The sequence below is a fragment of the Podarcis pityusensis genome (assembly GCF_964106645.2).
Source record: "Podarcis pityusensis genome assembly, chromosome: 15".
Classification (NCBI taxonomy): domain Eukaryota; kingdom Metazoa; phylum Chordata; class Lepidosauria; order Squamata; family Lacertidae; genus Podarcis; species Podarcis pityusensis.
In genome coordinates, this window is record NC_138040.1 from 29,084,356 (window position 1) to 29,105,480 (window position 21,125).

The following is a 21,125-nucleotide window of genomic DNA, read 5'->3' on the forward strand; positions in this document are numbered from 1 at the left end:
CCGCGTCTGCGTGTTTGCCCGTGCACGTCGCGATTTGACACTTCCGCGCATGCGCGTGATGTCATTTTGACTGTCTGCGCATGCGCGAGCGGCAAAACCCGGAAGTAATACGTTCCATTACTTCCGGGTCGCCGCGGAGCACAGCCCGAAAGCGCTCAACCTGAAGCAACTTCAACCCAAGGTATGACTGTACAGATATTTCTCCGAATCTCAGGACTTCCCCCATCCCACCCGCTCCATGGAGTCCCATTTTAAACAATCAAAACTGCATCTTCTTCCAAACCCTAAGTTTTATTTCAATCCATATTGTCCATGGCCATTGTTGCGCTACAAGTAAAATCAAAATCCTGCCAATGTTTCCATCGGCTTACAGTGGCCTCTTAGATAACTTATAAATTTTTCCCATTCTTTTGTAAAGCTTTTGTCCTCTTGTTTCCTGAGTTTTCCAGTCAGCTTTGCCATTTCAGCATAGTCCATCAGCTTGGTTTGCCATTCCTCTCTGGTAGGAGGGACCTTGTCTTCTTTCCATCTCTGGGCTAGTAGCATCCAGGCAGCTGTTGTTACGTACATAAAAAGTCTTTTCTCGTCCTTTGGAATGTCGGCACCTGTAATTCCTAATAAGAAAGCGTCTGGTATTTTTTTAAAAGTTATTTTAAACAAAAGGGCCTCTTTCAATCCATACAGCATTTAGCACCAGGTAAGTTTAGTACTGCCAACCTAGCAGTTCGAAAGCACATCAAATTGCAAGTAGATAAATAGGTACCACTCCAGCGGGAAGGTAAGCGGCGTTTCCGTGCGCTGCTCTGGTTCGCCAGAATCAGCTTGGTCATGCTGGCCACATGACCCAGAAGCTGTACACCAGCTCCCTCGGCCAGTAAAGCGAGGTGAGCGCCGCAACCCCAGAGTCGGCCACGACTGGACCTAATGGTCAAGGGTCCCTCTACCTTTAAGTGTCCATCAGTAGCAGGTATGTTAAAGTCCCTGGAGGCAAGAAAAGATCCAGCCAAAATTGCATTCCAGATGAAGATCCAGCCCTGCCATTGGGCAGAGTGGGGCAATCGCCTCAGGCGGTAGATCTTGGGGCAGTGGTGGCAACCCCCTCCTACAGCTTTACTTCCTAATCCCCTGATTATTGAGCCCTAACAGAGGGAGGGGAGACTGTACAGTGTGTTCAGCCATCTTGTTCTTTGTGGTAAAACCTCTCTCTTCAGCAGTAGTTCTGGCCAGGAGAGTCAAGATGTCCACCCATGAAACTGAAATTGGAGGGTGCAGTCCCAAAGTTAGGGGGGAAGTCTGTGGCATCATCATACTTCAAGACACCATGCAAACTTGCGCCCATGCCCCTTTCCCTCTGCCTCGCATCACTTACTTGGTGAAAGCAAAGCGGTAAGTCGTTAAAATTAAAAAATAAACAAATTAAGCAATAGTAATAATGATTATGATTGCACTTAGTTCAGCCAAGGCTGCCATCCGCCAACTCCATCCCACATGCAAGGCATACTCAGCAGAGAAACACAACAGTGAAGAGAGCAGTTCCAAGATGAGCTGATAGAAAGGAAAAGAAACACACGTTTGTTCATCTGCCGAGTATTTGGGGGCCTGACGGAGGGAGGAAAAGGTCTCTGAATACTCCCTGAAAACATATGCTCCCAGATGTCCCTATTTGGGGGGATGTAACCCTGGTAAATCCACACACGTTTAACTATGACACCTGTAAGCATGCTACAACCCTTGTTCCCTAAGGTCTCTAGCAGTTTCTTCCTGGCAAAAATGCATCTTGGTTTCCAGAGCATATGCCATGGATATGCATGCATGCCTATGAACACGGAGGTATGATGCAGTTCACCACCTGCTCTTTTACACACAGCAGGCAAATTTTAACACCGTTGATAACAGATTCATAGGACAGTTGGGTTCACAAACATATAGGCTCTAGGAGGGCAATGCCAAGTGTCAGCCGAAGACATACTACTGCCCAATGTAGACCTCAAACGGCACCACTCCCCCAGTTCACAACGCTTGAAAGAGGCCACTTCACCCCCGGCTGCATAGCAGGGCCGGCCCTCTGCAGGAGTAGCAGGTGCCTTCCAGAATGTGTGGTCTGATTAGGAGAAGGGGGCTGTCAGGAAGCGATCCTTGGCACAGGGACTGAGGTGTAGCAATCAGGACTTTTTATATTTTTATTTTTATTATTTTATCCTGCCCATCTGGCTGGGTTTCCCCATCCATTCTGGGTGGCTTCCAGCAAGATATAAAAACATAACAAAATATGAAACATTAAAATCTTCCCAATACAGTGGAACCTCGGGTTAAGTACAGTGGTACCTCGGGTTACATACGCTTCAGGTTAATCGTGCTCCGGCGGCGCAGCGGCAGCAGGAGGCTCCATTAGCTAAAGTGGTGCTTCCGGTTAAGAACAGTTTCAGGTTAAGAACGGACGTCCGGAACGAATTAAGTACTTAACCCGAGGTACCACTGTACTTAATTCATTCTGGAGGTTCGTTCTTAACCTGAAACTGTTCTTAACCTGAAGCACCACTTTAGCTAATGGGGCCTCCTGCTGCTGCTGCGCCGCCGGAGCACGATTTCTGTTCTCATCCTGAAGCAAAGTTCTTAATCCGAGGTACTATTGCTGGGTTAGTGGAGTCTGTAACCTGAATCATAGGTAACCTGAAGCGTCTGTAACCCGAGGTATCACTGTACAGAGCTACCTTCAGATGTCTTCTAAAAGTTGTGTAGTTCTTTATTCCCTTAACATCTGAAGGGAGGGCGTTCCACAGGGAGGGTGCCACTGCCGAGAAGGCCCTCTGCCTGGTTCCCTGTAACTTCACTTCTTGCAGTGAGGGAACTGCCAGAAGACCCTTGGAGGTGGATCTCAGTACAACATACTGGACATACTGTATCGGAGGAAATGCAAACATGGTGTGTCAAAACTTAAGGAAGGCAGAGCATGGAGCAGCAAGAGAACCAGTTGCAGACCAGCTTCCAACAAGCACACAGGCCCTGCCTGCTTTGTGCTCCAGCTGTGCCAGGCACTGGGGCTCTGAGAAATTCCACACCTCTGCTGGCAATACAGAAGGCCTCTTGGGGAGCAGCTTTCATATTCAAATCACCCTTGGCAAAGAGGAGGGGGGAGAACAAAAGGAGGGATTTGTGGGCCTTAGCAACCAGCACAAACCCCTGGAGTTGAGTTCTGGCCAAAAGCAAAGGACAAGCCTCTCCGTACAGGAATCCGAGCAGTTTCAGTTCTCTGTACAGTGCTCGGCCACAGACTCTGCAACGGTGAAGATCTCTCTCACACAACATGGAGAGCCCTCCCTTTAAAGAGTGCCTCTGCGAACTCTGCGACTGTGGGTAAGTGCAGTTCCTCTAGGTCATGGGTAGGCAAACTAATGCCCAGGGCCGGATCCGGCCCAATCGCCTTCTCAGTCCAGCTTGCGGACGGTCCAGGAATCAGTGTGTTTTTACATGAGTAGAATGTGTTCTTTTATTTAAAATGAATCTCTGGGTTATTTGTGGGGCATAGGAATTCGTTCATATTTTTTTATTTTTTCAAAATATAGTCCGGCCCCCCACAAGGTCTGAGGGACAGTGGACCGGCCCCCTGCTGAAAAAGTTTGCTGACCCCTGCTCTAGGTTTTGCAGGTTAAATGGTAACCAGTGACAAGGAGCAGCTGGCGATGCGTAGACCTTTACCCAGGCCCTGTATTCCCCCTTCCTCACTTCCAGGGGCGGGTCCACTCAACCCAAACCATTTGGACCAGGTGCAATGAAAAGTGTTGTTGGACTCCGCCTCCCATCTGCTCTGACAGCCAGCGTGGCCAATTTTCAGGAATTGTGCAAGCTGTGGTCCGCCAACACTTGAGAGGGGCACAGCTTCTCCACCCCTGACTCACAGCTTCCGTTGCTGGAAATAGATCTGGTTTGGCATAAGCAAGCGAGCCCGTCTACATACATACAGAAGAAGAAGAAAAACAGGCAGCAAGCAAGCCCAGCTGCATTGCAGCACATTGCAGAGAGGATGGGCTTGGATTTTTAAGGAATGATCCGATCCCAGAGCCCTCACAGTGGTACAAAGCCTGGTGTATCCTGCCCACTGCACCTTCCATTTTCCAAACCAGGCCTTTATCTATCAAGGTGGGCAGAGAACGTCCATTACAGAGCAGCCTATAAAGCAGTATATGTAAAGGTAAAGGTAAAGGGACCCCTGACCATTAGGTCCAGTCGTGGCCGACTCTGGGGTTGCGGTGCTCATCTCGCTTTATTGGCCGAGGGAGCTGGTGTACAGCTTCCGGGTAATGTGGCCAGCATGACTAAGCTGCTTCTGGCGAACCAGAGCAGCGCACGGAAACGCCGTTTACCTTCCCGTCGGAGCGGTCCCTATTTATCTACTTGCACTTTGACGTGCTTTCGAACTGCTAGGTTGGCAGGAGCAGGGACCGAGAAACGGGAGCTCACCCCGTTGCAGGGATTCAAACCACCAACCTTCTCATCGGCAAGCCCTAGGCTCTGTGGTTTAACCCACAGCGCCACCCACGTCCCGCAGTATATGTACAAATAACAAAAAAAGTATCCCTTTTTTCCTTGGCACACAGAGCTGTTGCCAGAGAGACAAGCCCCTTTGATGCCACCTAGTTCTCAGATGCTTGCTTGCTTCCCATGCAGCCGCCACAAGTGCCACAGGAACTGCCGAAAGCAACGGGTGCTGCTGGCACAGCCGAAGACTGGGAAGGGCTGGCTCTCTCACTACAAGGCAACTTACACTTGCCCACCTGGTAAGAGGGGAAGGAGGGGCCCAGCTGGCCTGGGAAAGGGCTGGGTCAGTCCCTTCGTTGCCCTGATCTCAACCATATCCCAGCACTTAACTGCTGTTCTTTCCCCCTGCTCCAAACAGCTGTGCACCCACGCAGCAGCAAGAGGCCCCCCTGCACCCCTCCACACCCAAATCCTCCTCCCATGGACCTCCAGACCACCCAGAGGGCAGAGTTTGTCGTCTGGGATCCAGGCAAGAGAACCGAGCATCCCATGAAGGTAAAGACAGGGGGGAGGGAGGCCTCCTGTCACCTGGGGTGAGGAGGAGCTCCCAATTCAGCACGCAAATACCTACTTAATTTGCCCTCTTGCTTTTAGCACATCTCAGGGGGAAACAGCTTCAAATACATTGAAGGGAAGAAAGGAGAGCTTTTGGCTGGAATTATTTCTGTTAAGGAAAGCGGGAAGAAACTAAGTTTTCTCCCCCGCATCTCTATGCAGTACCCTGCATTGGTTCAGGGTTGCTTGTACATTTGATAAAGCACCCTGCTCCTAAACATAACGTCATCACAGCACTTCACAGCTTTATGAACACACAGGTGAAAAGTTAGAGGCATGCAGGTGAGATTTACTGAGTGAGTTGTGGGGCCATCTGCTTTGCAGGAGAAGGGAGGCCAGCACCCACAGGGACCCTTCCAGAGCCAGGCTCTCTGCCAGCTCCCCTTCCCACCACGAGCATCCGCCCTCTCGCAACCTCCAAGCAAGCTCCAGCCCTGCAGCCCTGCAGTCAAGAACCGCTCCGGAAGCAAAGGATTCAAGAGGGAGCTTCCAGACCAGCCAGGTAAAGCTAAATATGAAGAAAGCAGCAGCACGAAAACTAAGCTTGATAAGGGGACATTCAACTAACCTCAAATACAGTATTGGTTCTACCAAATCAGAGCTACGCTGGGGCAGGAATGGGAAGCCTACTTGCACTTCTAAGTTGGAGGCTGCGTCAGGTGTTTGAGCTAAAACAAGCAACTGAAATGTTTCCTCTCTTCCTGTATCTGCCCCCACCTGAACACAGTCCAGGTGAGTTTTTCCTGGGATTAAACGCAGCCTTCAATACAGGGGGAGTTGCAAGGCTGAGGATCTGAACTCTTCACACCAAAATAAAAGGTATCGTTCACCATTTTCTGCTCTGCAGGAGTAAATGTCATCACCACCCCCAGCCACCCCTTGCCCTTCGAGAAGGGGGCATTCCATCGAGAGAAGAGGGCCATCACAAAATCCTCAGAACCGGCAGCAGCTGAATATGTGACCAAGTACCAAAGTGATTTCCCAGAACAAAGGGCCTTTCCTGGCCAGGCTGCACCTGCCCTGCCTCCTCTGGACAACCTGGCAATTAACCCAGCTTTCAGGTGAGCATCTCAGGTGCTGGGGAACGATTCTGGAGAGGTTTGGGATTGAGGAGAGACAGGAGCAGGGACTTCACATGTCAGTCTGATACCAACAAAACAAAACCACAAAGAGGCCAACGGCACCTTAAAGACAAGGCCATTGATTATGGCGTAAGATTTTCTACATTGGGCAAATGCGCCAGCACCAATGGGAAAGAATAAATGCACAGAAATAGGATTCAGAAAGGAGAACATTTCGACCTACCAGACCACTTTGCTGTTGATCTTGGGGAGGCAGGAGGCCATCCTCAGAGAAAGGAACCTCAGTGTGAATCCGCTGGATTGCGACTTATCAGTAAGTTCAATAACGTTCATCTGAGTCTGAATAGAGACCATGGTTTCCTGCCCAACTATAGGTGTTAACATAATTATCTTTGCAGTGCTGAGTAAATCATCACCAATTTGCTGTGTCAAGGGCTCCTGTGCCTGTTTAACATACCCTCTAAGCTCTAATTTAATTATCACGGATGGTACTTTTTTCATCTCATGACTGTTCAACTCCCACCTTGCATTTTTCTCCTCCTGCATCTACACCCGTCAACTGAGATATCACTTCATGCATCTGATGACATGTGTTTTGGTCCATGGAAAGTTATGCCATAAATCAATGAATTTGTTAGCCTTTAAGGTGCCGCAGGACTGACTTTTCTTTGGCAAGTGGTTTAAAGTCCCAAGAAAGGTTCCCTTTCATCCTCTCCCAGGACCCCTCTGCCTATGAGAAAGTGCAGCATCTTCTTCTTGGGTATTGTTACATTAGCACAGGTGTACCCAGGGCAGTTTTCATTGGCCAACCATGAAAAGGTCAGCGAGGTAAGACCAGGCTCTTTTGACTCTAAAAGCAGTTCCAAGAGGATAGAATGAATCACTATTCCTTCACAATGAGAGAACAAATACTCCTGCATGGTGCAACTGGCTTAAAGGCCTTTCAGTAACACGAGACTTAACAATGGGACTATTCACTGCAGATTCTCACACACCATCACTTCTGCACAGAACCAACTTCCAGACTGTCCACAGAGAGAGCTACCGTAGCTGGAACGCCTCTGCATACTCTCGTGCCAAGCTCATCACGCTGAAAAAGAACCGGGGGGCAAAGGAAGCTGGGAAATCTGAAGAAGACGACGTTACCAAGGTAAGGGTTCATGCCAGCAGCAAAGGAAGTTGGTAAGAGAATGAGGGTAGTACTTTTCTGCTTGAAATTTATCTCCCCTTCACCCCTAAGGCTTAGGGAGGGAAACGGTGGAGCCCATTGAATTTCAAAATATGAGAGTCCCACTTCCTATAGGAGGGATGCGGGTGGCGCTGTGGATTAAACCACAGAGCCTAGGATTTACCAATCAGGTCAGTGGTTCGAATCCCTGCAACGGGGTGAGCTCCTGTTGCTTGGTCCCTGCTCCTGCCAACCTAGCAGTTCGAAAGCACATCAAAGTGCAAGTAGATAAATAGGTACCGCTCCGGCGGGAAGGTAAACGGCGTTTCCGTGCGCTGCTCTGGTTTGCCAGAAGCGGCTTAGTCACGCTGGCCACATGACCCGGAAGCTGTATGCCGGCTCCCTTGGCCAATAAAGCGAAATGAGCGCCACAACCCCCGAGTCGGTCACGACTGGACCTAATGGTCAGGTGTCCCTTTACCTTTACCTTTACTTCCTATTGGCATCATGCCCAAGACCTTCAGGCTACATTTATAGGGTAGCTTGAAGTCCTCATTGCTCCATTGGCTCTACTGGAATGAAGCCTAGTCACATCCCAACCCAGTGTTCCACCTCTAATGTGGGTCAGCTAGTTGGGCTAGCAAATAATTCCCTTCCCTGCCTCCTTCACCTACTTCTGCAGATACTTTCTGAAGGGTTGCAGGTGGCGCTGTGGTCTAAACCACTGAGCCTCTTGGGCTTGCCGATCAGGTCGGTGGTTCCAGTCCCTGCGACGGTGGTGAGCTCTCGTTGCTCTGTCCAGCTCCTGCCTACCTAGCAGTTCAAAAGCATGCCAGTGCAAGTAGATAAATAGGTACTGCTGTGGCAGGAAGGTAAACTGTGTTTCCGTGCACTCTGGTTTCTGTCATGGTGTTCCATTGTGCCAGAAGCAGTTTAGTCATGCTGGCCACATGACCCGGAAAGCCGTCTGTGGACAAACACCGGCTCCCTCAGCCTGAAGCGAGATGAGCACTGCACCCCATAGTCACCTTTGACTGGACTTAACCATCCAGAGGTCCTTTACCTTACCCTTTACCTTTACCAGTATCCTTTTTGCATTCCTCTCCTCTTGCAGCTTCCTTATCACCTTCCTGTCCTCCTCAACCATGCGGAGCCCATTAAACATCCAGGCACAGCTCTGAAATCTCTGGCTGCCCAGTTTGACAACTCCACAGCACACAGGTTCTTCTTCAGGGACTGGGGAGCTCAGCCTCGTATTCGATACGGAGACCCCTGGGAAGGAAGCTGCACCCACTCCTTGGTAAGGGACCCATTGAGCAGAGTGTGCTTTGGGGCAGAGCCGTAGCTTGGGGGCAAAGCCATCACTGCACCCTGGAATCCTGCCTAGTCACATCCTCGAATACTTATAAGGCTCCAGGTCCAGTCTCTGGCATTTCTGGTCTAAAGGTGATCAGAAAGATGCATCCTGCCTCAGCCCTGTCAGTCACAGCAGACAATACTAAGATAGACAGAGAAGTGGCTTGATTTGCTGCAAGGCAAAGAGGGGTGGGAAGGCTGTCCTCTTCATGGGTCAGGGAAGAAAAACTTGCCCCAAATATATAGCTTCTGTGAAGTAGAATCACCAAAAAGGGACATGTTGCAGGCAAGAGCCTAAAGGCATCAGTAGCAAACCCCAATCTTGCTCAGTAGCTGAACAGAGGTGAAAAAGGCAGACCCCCCCCACCCCCCAAAATTCCTGTTCCCAATCTCTCAGGGCACTGGATATTTCCCAAGGGAAATGCAACTGTTGTTCAAGCCCAAGGAAGTAGGAGTTGAAATTGGATCAGCTCTTGAGTGAACAAGATGCACACACACTGCCTAGCATCATTTTCAAATTTCCTCAACGATCTACTCCACTCTGTCCTTCCCATTTCTAGTTAAACTACCTCTTCTGCAAGTATATATGAAGCAGATGTGAACGTGGTGGATTGGGCTGCTCTCTCACAGGAAGCCCTTTGTCGGCTCCTCTCATGGCTGTGGCTTAAGGTGTCAGACAAAGGACATTTTAATACTGTATCCCATCTCTGCCAACGGACACTGAAAGCATCTGCTGCTTGTTTCTGTTTTGTTTCAAAAGGGCCATTTTGGAAGCCAAACCACAACATGCAGCACTTATCTGCTGAAGAGAGCGGAGAAGGCCAAGAACTACAAGCCAGAACTGAAACCCACCCAGACTGAGGGAGGGCAAGATTTTGCCACCATCCACCGAGAGGCTTACAGGTATCCAGCCAAATAGTGGCCAAGAAAAGCCCCAGGGAGGCATCCAAAAGTTTGGCTGGGCTGTTGCAGGGTAGAGATTGGAACAGCAGCAGCTTAAGCAAGCTCTGCATTCTCTTTTGCAGGCATATTCCACTCCCTGTCTGTCGACTGCAAATGTACCTAGCCCAGCAACAGAAGTCTAGGAAAGAAGCAGACGACTAAAGTGTGACTGTGCCAGAAGGGTCAGACCTCAGGGACTAATGGCTGAACATCGTGGATTTTAAAGGGGGCTGGAATCTATGCTCCTTCCCAAATTATAAAATTGTACTCTCAAGTTCTGTTCATGTTTGGATATTGCCATAGCAAAAACACACTTGCATTCAATAAAAAGGAGTAATATAAACTCGAAACAGCTCAAGCCCAAATCTTTCTTGTTCCCTGGTACAAACATGGTGGTAACAGAACTTTACAAAATGCATACAACCAAACTGGAAAAGGAAGTTGTTATTTACAAACTGTACATCAAAAATACAAAGGGTTGTAAAAAATTTAGCCGCAGAGAATCCCATTTCTTATGACAAAGTCTTTGCATTTAGCTTCCCTATGTTTTGCAGGAACAGAAGAGACTCCTTTGGTGACACCAGCAGACGCTTCAGGGGAAATGTAAAAGGGTTTCAAAATCTACACGTTGACTTCCCAACTAGCTCCTTGAGCTGCTGTTGGAGGTGAGTTTATTCTCAAATACAACAGTGCGGATTTCCAGCTGGTCCTTTTAGGAAAAGGCTATGGGAAAGCATTCTCCCTGCCCAGGCAAAAACTGCACAGTCCAGAAGTGTGTGCACCCAACAGTGCAAGACAGAAAACGCAGGAAGATGTTGTGCTTAAGTACACCAGGATGTTCAGAGTCACAAACCAGCCAGTGGTTTCAACCATGGCCAGCTGCTACAAGAAAACACAGTCAAACCCTTCCAAGGAGCAGAAGGAACGTTATTCAATGAAGGGAGTCCTCCTAAACCTTGTCTCTTGCTGCTCCTTACCCAGAAAAAGCACCTGAGATTTCAAATACAGCTGCAGCAACCTCAACTGCTCCATGAGGTTAATATGGAAGAGACCAGTTTCTTCCAGCAGTGGATTTCCAGAGGTTTCCATCCAAAAAGGACTTGGGGCTTCAGCACCACAGGTGGCTCTCTCTCACTCCTCCTTGCCCAGTCTATATATACTGCAGGAATTCCATCAGTCTCGCCTTCTGCCTGGAAACGGCAAGCTGCCTCCAAGCCCTTCCAAAACCACCTGGAACAGTCTTGATAGGTGGACCCCTTTAACCCTGTTGCAGAGGAGATCCTTCCATCTCCAGCACTGTGAGGAGGTTCCATCGCATCTCAGGATGGAAAATCACATGTCCTCAACACTCCACTTGTATGCCAGCTCCTGAACTGCCTTCTTACTTGAGATCCTGGCAAAGCGCTTCTGCTCAAAGCCGTTGGACCTACAGGAACAGAAACAATGTCAATAAGGTGACCCAACAAAAAACTGGGGCAGGCAGATTTCTTGGAGGAGCTGGGTGGCCTTCACGGTGAAACCAAGTCCTTCAAATTTCCCAGCCCCAAATCTTGGTCATGAGAAAGTTGCCAACAGCAGCTGAATGGAGATATCCCTCCCACCCGCAAACTTCACAAAGAAACCCCACTAGGGATGCTGCTTCAGTGTCATGATCAGGAACAGAGGATGGACGCAAAACCAGAAGTTGTTTCAGCAATAAGTCAATATTGCATGTAGGAAATGCCACATGGGTACATCACACAGTTCTTTGTAACTGGAGAACGTCTATTACCATTACTAGCAGAAAGACAGACTTACCTGTCCACTCCATCCCAGCGATACCCAGGCCAGATGTTGAACCTATTAAGTGGGGGTGCTGGTCCATTGTATCTTGGCTTTTCTGAAGGAGGGGAAGGAAAATAAGCAAACAGCTTCAACAATTATTTTTTTCCAGTGAAGCCAGGGAGTTATGCTAGCACTGACCCAAAACACATAGAGGAAGTCAACAGTGGTCCTCAAAGACCGTGTGATTTACGGGGAAGACAGTGTGCAAGGCACAGGGTTCACAGGAAGACAGAGGCAAGGCAAGAAAGCAGAATTCCTGATATGCCATCCATCACAAAATGCCTTCCTAGAGGAAGCAGCCCTGAACAACATCTCCCCCACCCCACCCCAAAAAGCCATTTTTGTTGAGGGGAGCTTAGAAGTAGAATGTGAGGACTGGGTGTAACAGAGAAGGACGACGGGGCAGTTTCTTCCCCAGTTCTCTTCACCACAAAGCTTTAGTCACTCCTCTGACTCCTGACACCCCATCCTTTTCAAAAGGCATTGTTGAAAATTTAGGTGCATCTCTTAGGGTCAAAGTTATTTCCAAGCTGAACATTCCACCTCTTAGCTGTAACAGATCAGAGTTGACCTTTGGGAAGCACGAGAATTAGTACAGTGCCTCTTCCTGTCAACCACAGCCACCCTCCCCACTGCCACAAACCAGTAACACCTGGAGACCGCAAGTGCTGACCTTTGGTATCTTTCTTCTCCTTGGCCTTCTTCTTCTTAAGAAAATCAGCCATGGGGTCCCCTTCACGCTCCTGCTCCCGCAGCATCTTGTCCAAGTCCTGGTCGTCAATGTACCTGGCCAGTGGCTTCTGCATTTCTTTCGCTGCATCTTCCACATTCTGCTGCTGCTGCCGGCTTTGTGTGAGGCTGCAGGGAGAGGCACAAAACAAAGCAGGGCATAAGCGGCTGGACTCAACTTTTTTTCTTGCCTTTTTTGCACAAGACACTACAGGAGGTTTGGAAAGAGAGAAGGGTCACCTGCTGTTGCCCAAGTCAGCAACACACCAAGGAAGGCTTGACACAGGGGCTCTTCTCTTAGGGGGATGATTGTGGCTCAATGCTACAGGCAGGAGGTGTCAGGATCAATCTTCTGAGCTGGTGTTAGGACACCTTCCTTTCTCACTGTTAAGTGAATTTTCACATCCCCATTTTTCAGTGGTCTGATAGGGAAGTGGGGCTTCTGCCCTGAACGCAGGAACCAACCAGCTTACCCCTTTCCCCATTTGGCATACTGCTCATCTCGCTCGGATTTCTCCTCTGCTTTCTTGCGCTGTTCCAGCAACTCCTGCTTCAGGTCCCTCTTGCGGCCTGACTTGTCCCGGAAAACGGTTTCAGCATGTCGCGATTCAGCTGGGGGAGGGAAGCAGGGGAGAAGGAGTCAGGCATTCAAGCTAGCCACAACAGGGGGCTGAAAAATGTCGCAGCATCGAATCTATCCGTTTGGTGAACTCAGCACACCCAGTAAACATTTGATTATTTCTGTAGTAAAGCAAAGCTGTAAATGATAAATTGAACTGGTATTTTTCTGCTTGCAGGAAATGCGGGTCTCTGGACTGCAGAACTTTGCTTTTAGACTTACAATGAGCCAAGGACGAGACAAATCGTATGACTCAACACCACTACTGCTAGCAGCTCTTGAGTTTCACAGGTGAAAGGTCTATCTACATTTCCTTTCAATCTGCTGGGTGCTAACTTCATTGGGTGTGAACAATTAGACTCCAAATATCTGTAAAAGGTAAAGGGACCCCTGACCATTAGGTCCAGTCATGACCAACTCTGGGGTTGCGGCGCTCATCTCGCTTTATTGGTTGAGGGAGCCGGCGTACAGCTTCCGGGTCATGTGGCCAGTATGACTAAGCCGCTTCTGGCGAACCAGAGCAGCGCACAGAAATGCCGTTTACCTTCCAGCCGGAGCGGTACCTATTTATCTACTTGCACTTTTGACGTGCTTTGAAACTGCTAGGTTGGCAGGAGCAGGACCGAGCAACAGGAGCTCACCCCGTCGAGGGGATTCGAACCACCGACCTTCTGATCGGCAAGTCCTAGGCTCTGTGGTTTAACCCACAGCGCCACCCGCGTCAAATATCTGTAGGCTTGCACATTTTTCAATCATAGCCCCCCACATCCGTATGAAAGGACAGTGGTTTGCTTTAGAGAATGCAGAAGCTGCAAATACCCATTCCTGCAACTAGAAGTCCCAGCTCATCACCACTGCATTTGCAGGAGGACCTGCCCAAAACTCTGGTGGGCCCTGCTCCACTATGGAGGCTCACAGCCGAACACTTCCTTCTGAAAGCCGCTTTCATTCCTGCTATAATAACCCAGTCTTGGCGGGGATGACATTAAACAGAGGTGCCCATACAACCCCGGGGGTGAGGGCTGGATTCATGTCCTACTTGTGCCATGAAGTCACTGTGTGACCCTGAGAAAGTCACATTCTCCACCTCTGCCTCCCACCCCACAGCTCACCTTCCAAATGTTTGCTGCTGCTTTGCTGTTTCCTGAGCTCATGCTGCTCCTTCCTCAGCAGCTCAGCTGACACTAAGCCAGCTTTGCCCCCCGAAAGCATCTGAGGGCCCTGCAAGCCAAAAGCAGCACAACAGCTGTGTCAAAAATGCTACCCTTGTGCCAGTTCCACAAAAGTACTAAACCCCATACAATTCCAGTGTAGCTGCCTCCGAGGGAATTCATTCCCCACAGCACATGGGGAAAGCATACAGGAAATCATTACAGGGTTCCACAGCTCCTTATTTATTTATTTAGAGCATTTGTACTCTGCTCTTCAGCCCAAAAGGCTCCCAGAGTAGTTTAGATACAATCAATTAAAACAAGACATCCCTGCCTACAGATTTACCATCTATTAAAAAAACAACACAAGACACAAAGAGAAAAGGGGCAGGGAGAGAAGAAGAAAAAGCAAAGACTGGCACCAATTCTTAAGCATTTCTTATCATGGTTGTCATGCTTACAAAACAGAATCAGCACATTTACTGCTGAATAACAAAGTCCTCACCTTTTGGATACCATCCTTCCCTTTGGTGTCCTTGGCCCGTCGAGGTGGTGAGAGGTCAGGGGGGCTCTTGGATCTGTGGGCCTTCCTCCTGCCTTCTTGACCTCTTCGGGGAGGGGACAAATCAGAGTCTGAAGACTTGCCCCGTGTTCTTCTAGGAGGAGAGAGGTCGGAAGGAGAGCTCGGGCGCTGTGAGTGTGTACTGCGAGAGGCCCGTGGTGGGGAAAGGTCCGAATCTGAGGAGGTTTTGGCACTCCTTCTGGGTGGGGGAGAACTGGAGTCGGATTCAGAATCATGTCTCTGGCGCTTCCTCGGTGAAGGTGCTGATGAATGGGACCGTTTATTGGCTTCAGAGTCTGTAAAGTGGCATACAAGCATCAAAGCAAATTATCAAATGTGACTGGATGTTTACCAGGACTTCCAATAACTCACTCTCCTAAAACATACTCCTCTCTGGAGAAAGGCTTCCACAAATCTACTCACCTCTGGCGTTGCTTTGTTTTCCTAGACCCCCTGTGGGCAACTGCCGTTTCTGAGACACCAACGGAACGGCATCAGAATCACGCGTCTTCTTCTGGGGTGGTGACAGGTCAGAGGTAGCTTGCCACCTCTGATGGGCTGAGGGCTTGTCAGCATAGCGTTCCTGTCGGCCTCCATGCGAGCTTCTGGTATTATTTTTGCCTGTGTCAGAATGATGCCTTTTAGGTGATGGATCTGGAGAGTCACGGCGGCCCCTCCTGGGTGGGGACAGATCTGGTGAGTCATGACGGCCCCTCCTGGGTGGGGATTGATCTGGTGAGTCACAACGGGTCCTCCTGGGCGGTGACTGGTCCGGCGAGTCACGGAGGACCCTCCTGGGCGGTGATTGGTCCAAAGAGTCATGACGTCTCCTCGGCGGTGACTGGTCTGGCGAATGCCTTGCTCTTTTTTGTTTTGTGGCGTCTGAACTGGAAGGAAAACCAAAATGCACATTAGTCAAAGCTTCAAACAGGCAAGTCACTTTCAGTAAAATTTTGCTGCCTTATATGGTTTTGACACAGCAGGCTGGCAGCAAGCGAGGAGTAGCAATCCTGACCAGAGAACACCCAGTGGGCTGACTCAGCCTCCTGGTGTTGGCACTTAAAACTCTGCCACTGCCAGTTTCTTTGCCAATACCACCACAGCCAGAATGCCAACTGTCCACCATGTGTGCTCTTTCTTTGGAATCGTGTGACAATTAATTATTTATCTTGACACCCCTCTTATACCGCACTACGGCCAGCCCACTTCTAACTATGTTCATAAAGATGTTGGGAGGCTTACTGTGCCCTTTTCAACTGTGCAGAGCCTACACAGTCTGTTTTCAATGAGCCTGCAACAAGCTTTGTGCTTTAGCTTCAAAGATTTCATAGAGCTGGTGTGCTACAAACATAAAGTGCTAGTCATTCCTTCCACTCACAAACTATGTTAAATAGCTGCTCCAATCCAGAAGGTTAAAGCCACTGTCACAACAGCTGTTAAAATCATCCTGAAGGAGCTTTTCTTCCTCCTCCTCCTCCTCCTTTGGTGATCCCTCGTAGACAAGTACGATTGTCTTTCATGAACACTGTCGTAACAGTGAGTAAACAACACTGTCTTAACTTTGAGTTGGATTTGTGGCAGAGAGGCTGTTTTGTGCTTGTTGGTGGAGCACTTTGGTTTTTGGGATGTTGAGCAATAGGTCAAGCTTTTTGTAAGCTTCTGCAAAGATATGGAGGATGGTTTGGAAATCATCCCCCAAGTGTGCACACACTACGTTGACATAAGTGTACTGAAGTTCTATGATGGAAGTTATGGTAACCTTACTCTTTGCTTTCAGCCTACTCAAGTTAAAGAGCTTTCCATCTGTTTCTCCTATACCACAGATGTGTCCTAGTCAGGAAAACATGAGCTGTTAAATGCTCAACTAAATACCCTCCTTACCTCTTTGTTGAATTTGCAGTCACAGAACGATCAGATTCTTGTGGCTCTTTCTTCTGATCTGAAAAAAGAACGCAATTTAAGCCATGTTTATGTAGACCTCTGAATTGTCTCCATAACATTATGATAATATGCAAGTTTTGTGGCTTTTGCAATGGTCATGCAAAGGACAGCAATGTCTAGAAAACTAACCCAGGAGCGGTGATGTGGAGCGGAACATGTTCCAGTGCTTTATCTTTCTGCAGAATGCATTCCATCTCATATGGTAATTAGTAACAATAAACATCAATTGAAAATACAGTGTTAGGCAAGTCAGACAAAGTCAACCTTTCTAAGTGTTGTTTACTAAATATAGTATAAGTAAAATATACACACTAGATTAGATCACCTTCTAGAGCATCAGAAAGTTTTCCAATGCAAATTACCCCAATTCAATTTTTTTTTCTGGAAAATTCACATCACTGTCCAGGAGGAGAGCACATATTTTTCCATGCAAAAGATCTCAAGGTGGGAGACTCCTGCTAGTCAGTATCTATAACACTGAGCTGGATGAATCAAAGTATGACTTGGCATAAGGCAACTCCCTGCATTCCTATGCTCACCCCCTCCCTGAGCAAAAGTAAACCCCCAACAGGCTATTTTGGCAACCCACAAACTTCTTTTTCAAACTCCACTTCCCACAAACTGTTTCACCCTGCAAATACTGCTGGACTACAACTCCCACCATCCCTGAGCATTAACTATGCTGGCTGGGGGATGATGTGAGTTGGGATGTCATTGAAGGGTCACTGTTGACCCACTTCTGTAGCATAGTCATGATAAACGGATTACACGTGATACGTCATAGCAAAAATGTTCACACTAGCTGAATTCTACATGAGATGCCATTACTGACACGGTTTGCATTCTTATGACTCGTAATGTCTTATTTTGTTAAGACCCCAACGAACCTCTACATTGCCTAAACACTAATAAGTAAAGTGTATTTATTTTTCATCTTCATTCTTTTTTTGCGCAGTAACCGCTATCTCTTGGTTACGCTTCCATAACGTTTACTAAGCTACTTCTCTGTTCACCTAACCTCACTCTTCTGCCACACCTACAGAAAGAGAGACAAAACTACACAAAAGAACCCCCTCACTCCCACCTCAAAAAAAGTATTTGTGCCCATCTTGGCTGTGTGCCTACATGCAGCGCTAACCTGATGCAAGTATCTCACAGAGCACAAAATAATCATCCCATTAGAAGAACTACAGAACACTAACCTCCCAACAGCTTCCACTTGTTACTGGTTCGGAATTCTTCCATCCATTTAACTTCATCTGGCCGCTCATCAATAAACTCAGCCACCTGGAAGGAAAGACAGGAGATCTGGGCAATCCCAAGAGGCATGTCGCACTGCAAAGCCAAAATCTCCCCAGCTGAGCAACCCTTGTTACAGTGTACTGAATGCATCTGTGCTTGTCTGAACCCTCCAATTCCAATGAGTAAAATGGAAATTATATTGACCTTCACTACACACGACTGAGAAGAAAAGATGATGTACTACTCAGAGAGTTAAACAGTTTTAAATAAGTGATGGTACAGCTAAGCACTCTGTTTCCAACTGCCTCCAAATACTCACCACAGGCAAGTCTCCATCATCCCCCTCCTCATCCTCTTTTTCCTGCTCAATAGGGATATTTTTCCAGCTTGTGTCATCATCATCCACTATGCGAATTCTGGATGTCAAACAGATAACATAACATGATCAAAGATCAGCATATTGTTTAAATGTATTCTCTGAAAAAAAGAGCAGCTCTCTAGAATAAGAAATCGCATTAGTATCACAGTGTAGCATTACAAACACTTCCATTTATTAAGCCATCATACTCATGAATAAATCTTCTAGATAACTGCTAGGCTGTTGGAATATACCGTTGCCCGGTCCCTGCTCCTGCCAACCTAGCAGTTCGAAAGCACATCAAAGTGCAAGCAGATAAATAGGTACCGCTCCAGCGGGAAGGTAAACGGCGTTTCCATGAGCTGCTCTGGTTTGCCAGAAGCAGCTTAGTCATGCTGGCCACATGACCCGGAATCTGTTCGCTGGCTCCCTCAGCCAGTAAAGCGAGATGAGCGCTGCAACCCCAGAGTCGTCCACGACTGGACCTAACGGTCAGGGGTCCCTTTACCTAGTTATTAGGTTTCCCACATCCAAGCCCAACATTCTGACTAGTCTGTTAGAAACTCAGAATGCACAAGTGAGCTGCGCCCTCATTTTTCTTATTATGTGGGGTCCACTGCTTTAAGAGCTGAGTGGCATGCTAAAAGCTTCTATGGGCAGCACCATCAACGTACTTGCCATTTTGCAGGATTCTCATACAAAGACCACAAACTGCTGCCTTCTAGGACCTTACAATCTGAAAGCTACAGTAAACTCCTAGAAAAGACAGGAAGGGAATAGAATGAATGACAGCCAATGCTACTGAATGATACTGAGGCTTGGTTACACAGCAGGAGAGAAAGAGGGGAAATGGAAGACTGGTGGAGGCATAAAAAGACTCACATTCCAGCACTAATCTGGTAGGAATAGGAAACCAGAAATTGCATAGACAAGGTCATGAAATGCCACACAGATGATGTGAGCAAGTGGGCTGCCTGGAACGCTCTGTCGGGTGGTCCGGTAGGAAAGAGGTAATTGGACTTGTTCACCTTTGTCGTATAGAAGGAGGAATTTCACAGGTACAACATAAACCCAGCATGAAATGCAAGCAGGCTGCTAGACAAGGAAGGGTCTCCTCCACCCCACCCAGCTGTGCAATGCTCCATCCCTCCTCTGCCGCGTTTCAACAAGCAAGTAAAGAATGCTACAGACCAGTATATTTGGGCATATTTGCAAGGCTATTAAAAACACAAATGGGCGTTCTGGGTTGAGAAGCAGGGCAGGCAGTCTGACCAACCAAGGCTGCCCTGCGGTGAACTTTGGCATTCAACCGTCATTTATTCATTTATATCCCTTTCTTTTGGCCCCCCAAGAAGCTCAAGGGTGGCACACATGGTTCTCCCTTCCATTCTCACTTAACACCCCCACCCACAACAGCCCTGCGAGGTAGGCGAGGCTGAGAGGCCGTGCAGAGAAGCGCAGATATTTCTATGCGTTCATACCCCTCAAAAGGAGGGGGAAAGCAGAGCGGGGAAAGGGACGAGGGTCTCCTCGCCATCGGCAGGAAGGAGGAGGAGGAGGCGGCCGCGGCGGAGACAGAGCCAACAACCACCCCCGGCCCTCCATCCCTGTTCCCTCCCTCCCTCCGTCTCCCACCTTCCCGGCGGCAGCTCCTTCGCCGCCTTCTTCTTCTTGCGCCGCTTCTTGGCCTCCGAGTCCGCCTCCGGCCCGTCGGCCTCCAGGTAGCGCCGCCGCAGGTATTCGGCCTTGGACAGGCCCGAGGCTGAAGCCGAGGCCGCCGCCATCTTCCTCAGGCGGGAGGAAGCGGAAGCCAGGTCGGCTACGGAGTCAGAACCATAGAGAACGAGGCTCCCCCCCCTTTCTCTATGGTTGGAGCTGCTCGGGGCCGTGAAGAGGGCGGGAGCCTAGGGCGCCCTCTAGCGGCAGCATCTCTGCGCGAGGGATGGGAGGCAATAATCCCGCGCCCATCGGGCGGCCGGGCAAGCGGGGCGGGGGGGGGCAGAGCAGCGACCCTTGTTTATTATTGCAAGCCTATCCGCACCTTTTCCTTCAGGGTGCTCAAGGTGAATGGCCTGATAACACTTGTAGTTTAATAGCGAATTTTGGATATAATGAAGATGTAAAAAAATTGGATTATTATAAAAGACACAGGAGGAAATGACTAACAATCGGACTCATGAAAGGGAGGAGGGAAGTCCAGGAGATTCTATGCAATCTTGTCTTTCTGTTTTGTGTTGGATATGTGATTGTAAAACTGTATTTGAAAAACCAAATAAATAAGTTTATTTTATTTTTAAAGGTGAATCGCCTGGTTCTCTTCCTCCCCACCACAACCTTGTGAGGTGGGCTAGGCGGAGGATACAGGCACTGGCCCAAGGTGACTTTCACAGCCAAGCGAGTGGGGTGGAGAGCATAATAAATAATAATAATAATAATAATAATAATAATAATAATATTTATGCCCCACCCATCTGGCTGAATTTCCCCATCCACTCTGGGCGGCTTCCAATCGTTAAAAACAATACAGCATTAAATATTAAAAACTTCCCTAAACAGGGCTGCCTTCAGATGTCTTTTAAAGAGAATATAGCTGCTTATTTCCTTCACATCTGAAGGGAGGGCAGGCGCCATTACTGAGAAGGTCCTCTGTCTGGTTCCCTGTAACCTAACTTCTCGCAATGAGGGAACCGCCAGAAGGCCCTCGGCGCTGGATCTCAGTGTCCGGGCAGAACGATGGGGGTGGCAGAATGACAGAACTGTAAAGCTGGAAGACCCCAGGGGTCATTCAGTCTGAACCCTGCAAGCAGGAATCACAGCTGAAGCATCTCTGACAGATGCCACCCAGCTTCTCCTTAGAAACCTCCAATAAAAAAAGTGTGCCACTTTCCGAGGGAGCCTGTTGCGCTATCAAACAGCTCTTAGTGCCTGAAAGTTCTTCTTAATGTTTAGTTGGAATCTCCCTTCTATTTTAATCCACTGCTTTGGGATAGTCCCAAGAGACTACAGTAGTAACGCAGTAAAGAGAGAGGAGTGGAGAGAGAAGAGGCAGGCCTACCACCT

At 48.5% G+C, this 21,125-nt stretch overlaps 2 protein-coding genes across 3 annotated transcripts; one reads left to right on the top strand and one right to left on the bottom strand.

Moving 5' to 3' along the window:
• Positions 1 to 3,045: 3,045 nt before the first annotated feature.
• On the top strand, positions 3,046 to 9,991 carry LOC308464314 (uncharacterized protein). Its single transcript, XM_080983625.1, has 9 exons — positions 3,046 to 3,354; positions 4,666 to 4,775; positions 4,895 to 5,031; positions 5,416 to 5,593; positions 5,939 to 6,152; positions 7,185 to 7,323; positions 8,456 to 8,641; positions 9,458 to 9,600; positions 9,723 to 9,991. Exons 1-9 carry the CDS (start codon positions 3,305 to 3,307, stop codon positions 9,799 to 9,801), a joined length of 1,236 nt encoding a protein of 411 aa, XP_080839751.1. The 5' UTR covers positions 3,046 to 3,304; the 3' UTR covers positions 9,802 to 9,991.
• Positions 9,992 to 9,993: 2 nt separating this feature from the next.
• BUD13 (BUD13 homolog) lies at positions 9,994 to 19,867 on the bottom strand. 2 transcript variants are annotated; one of them, XM_080983523.1, is made up of 11 exons: positions 19,701 to 19,867; positions 18,027 to 18,123; positions 17,668 to 17,752; positions 16,406 to 16,463; positions 14,948 to 15,411; positions 14,468 to 14,820; positions 13,924 to 14,032; positions 12,666 to 12,804; positions 12,137 to 12,321; positions 11,437 to 11,518; positions 9,994 to 11,065 (listed from the first exon to the last, which is right to left on the bottom strand). In XM_080983523.1, the coding sequence occupies exons 1-11, from the start codon at positions 19,847 to 19,849 to the stop codon at positions 10,972 to 10,974; spliced, it is 1,815 nt and encodes a 604-aa protein (XP_080839649.1). In that variant the 5' UTR covers positions 19,850 to 19,867; the 3' UTR covers positions 9,994 to 10,971. The 2 variants fall into 2 exon arrangements, with proteins under 2 accessions (XP_080839649.1, XP_080839650.1); XM_080983524.1 differs by lacking the exon at positions 19,701 to 19,867 and adding an exon at positions 18,740 to 19,626.
• Between the last annotated feature and the right edge of the window lie 1,258 nt (positions 19,868 to 21,125).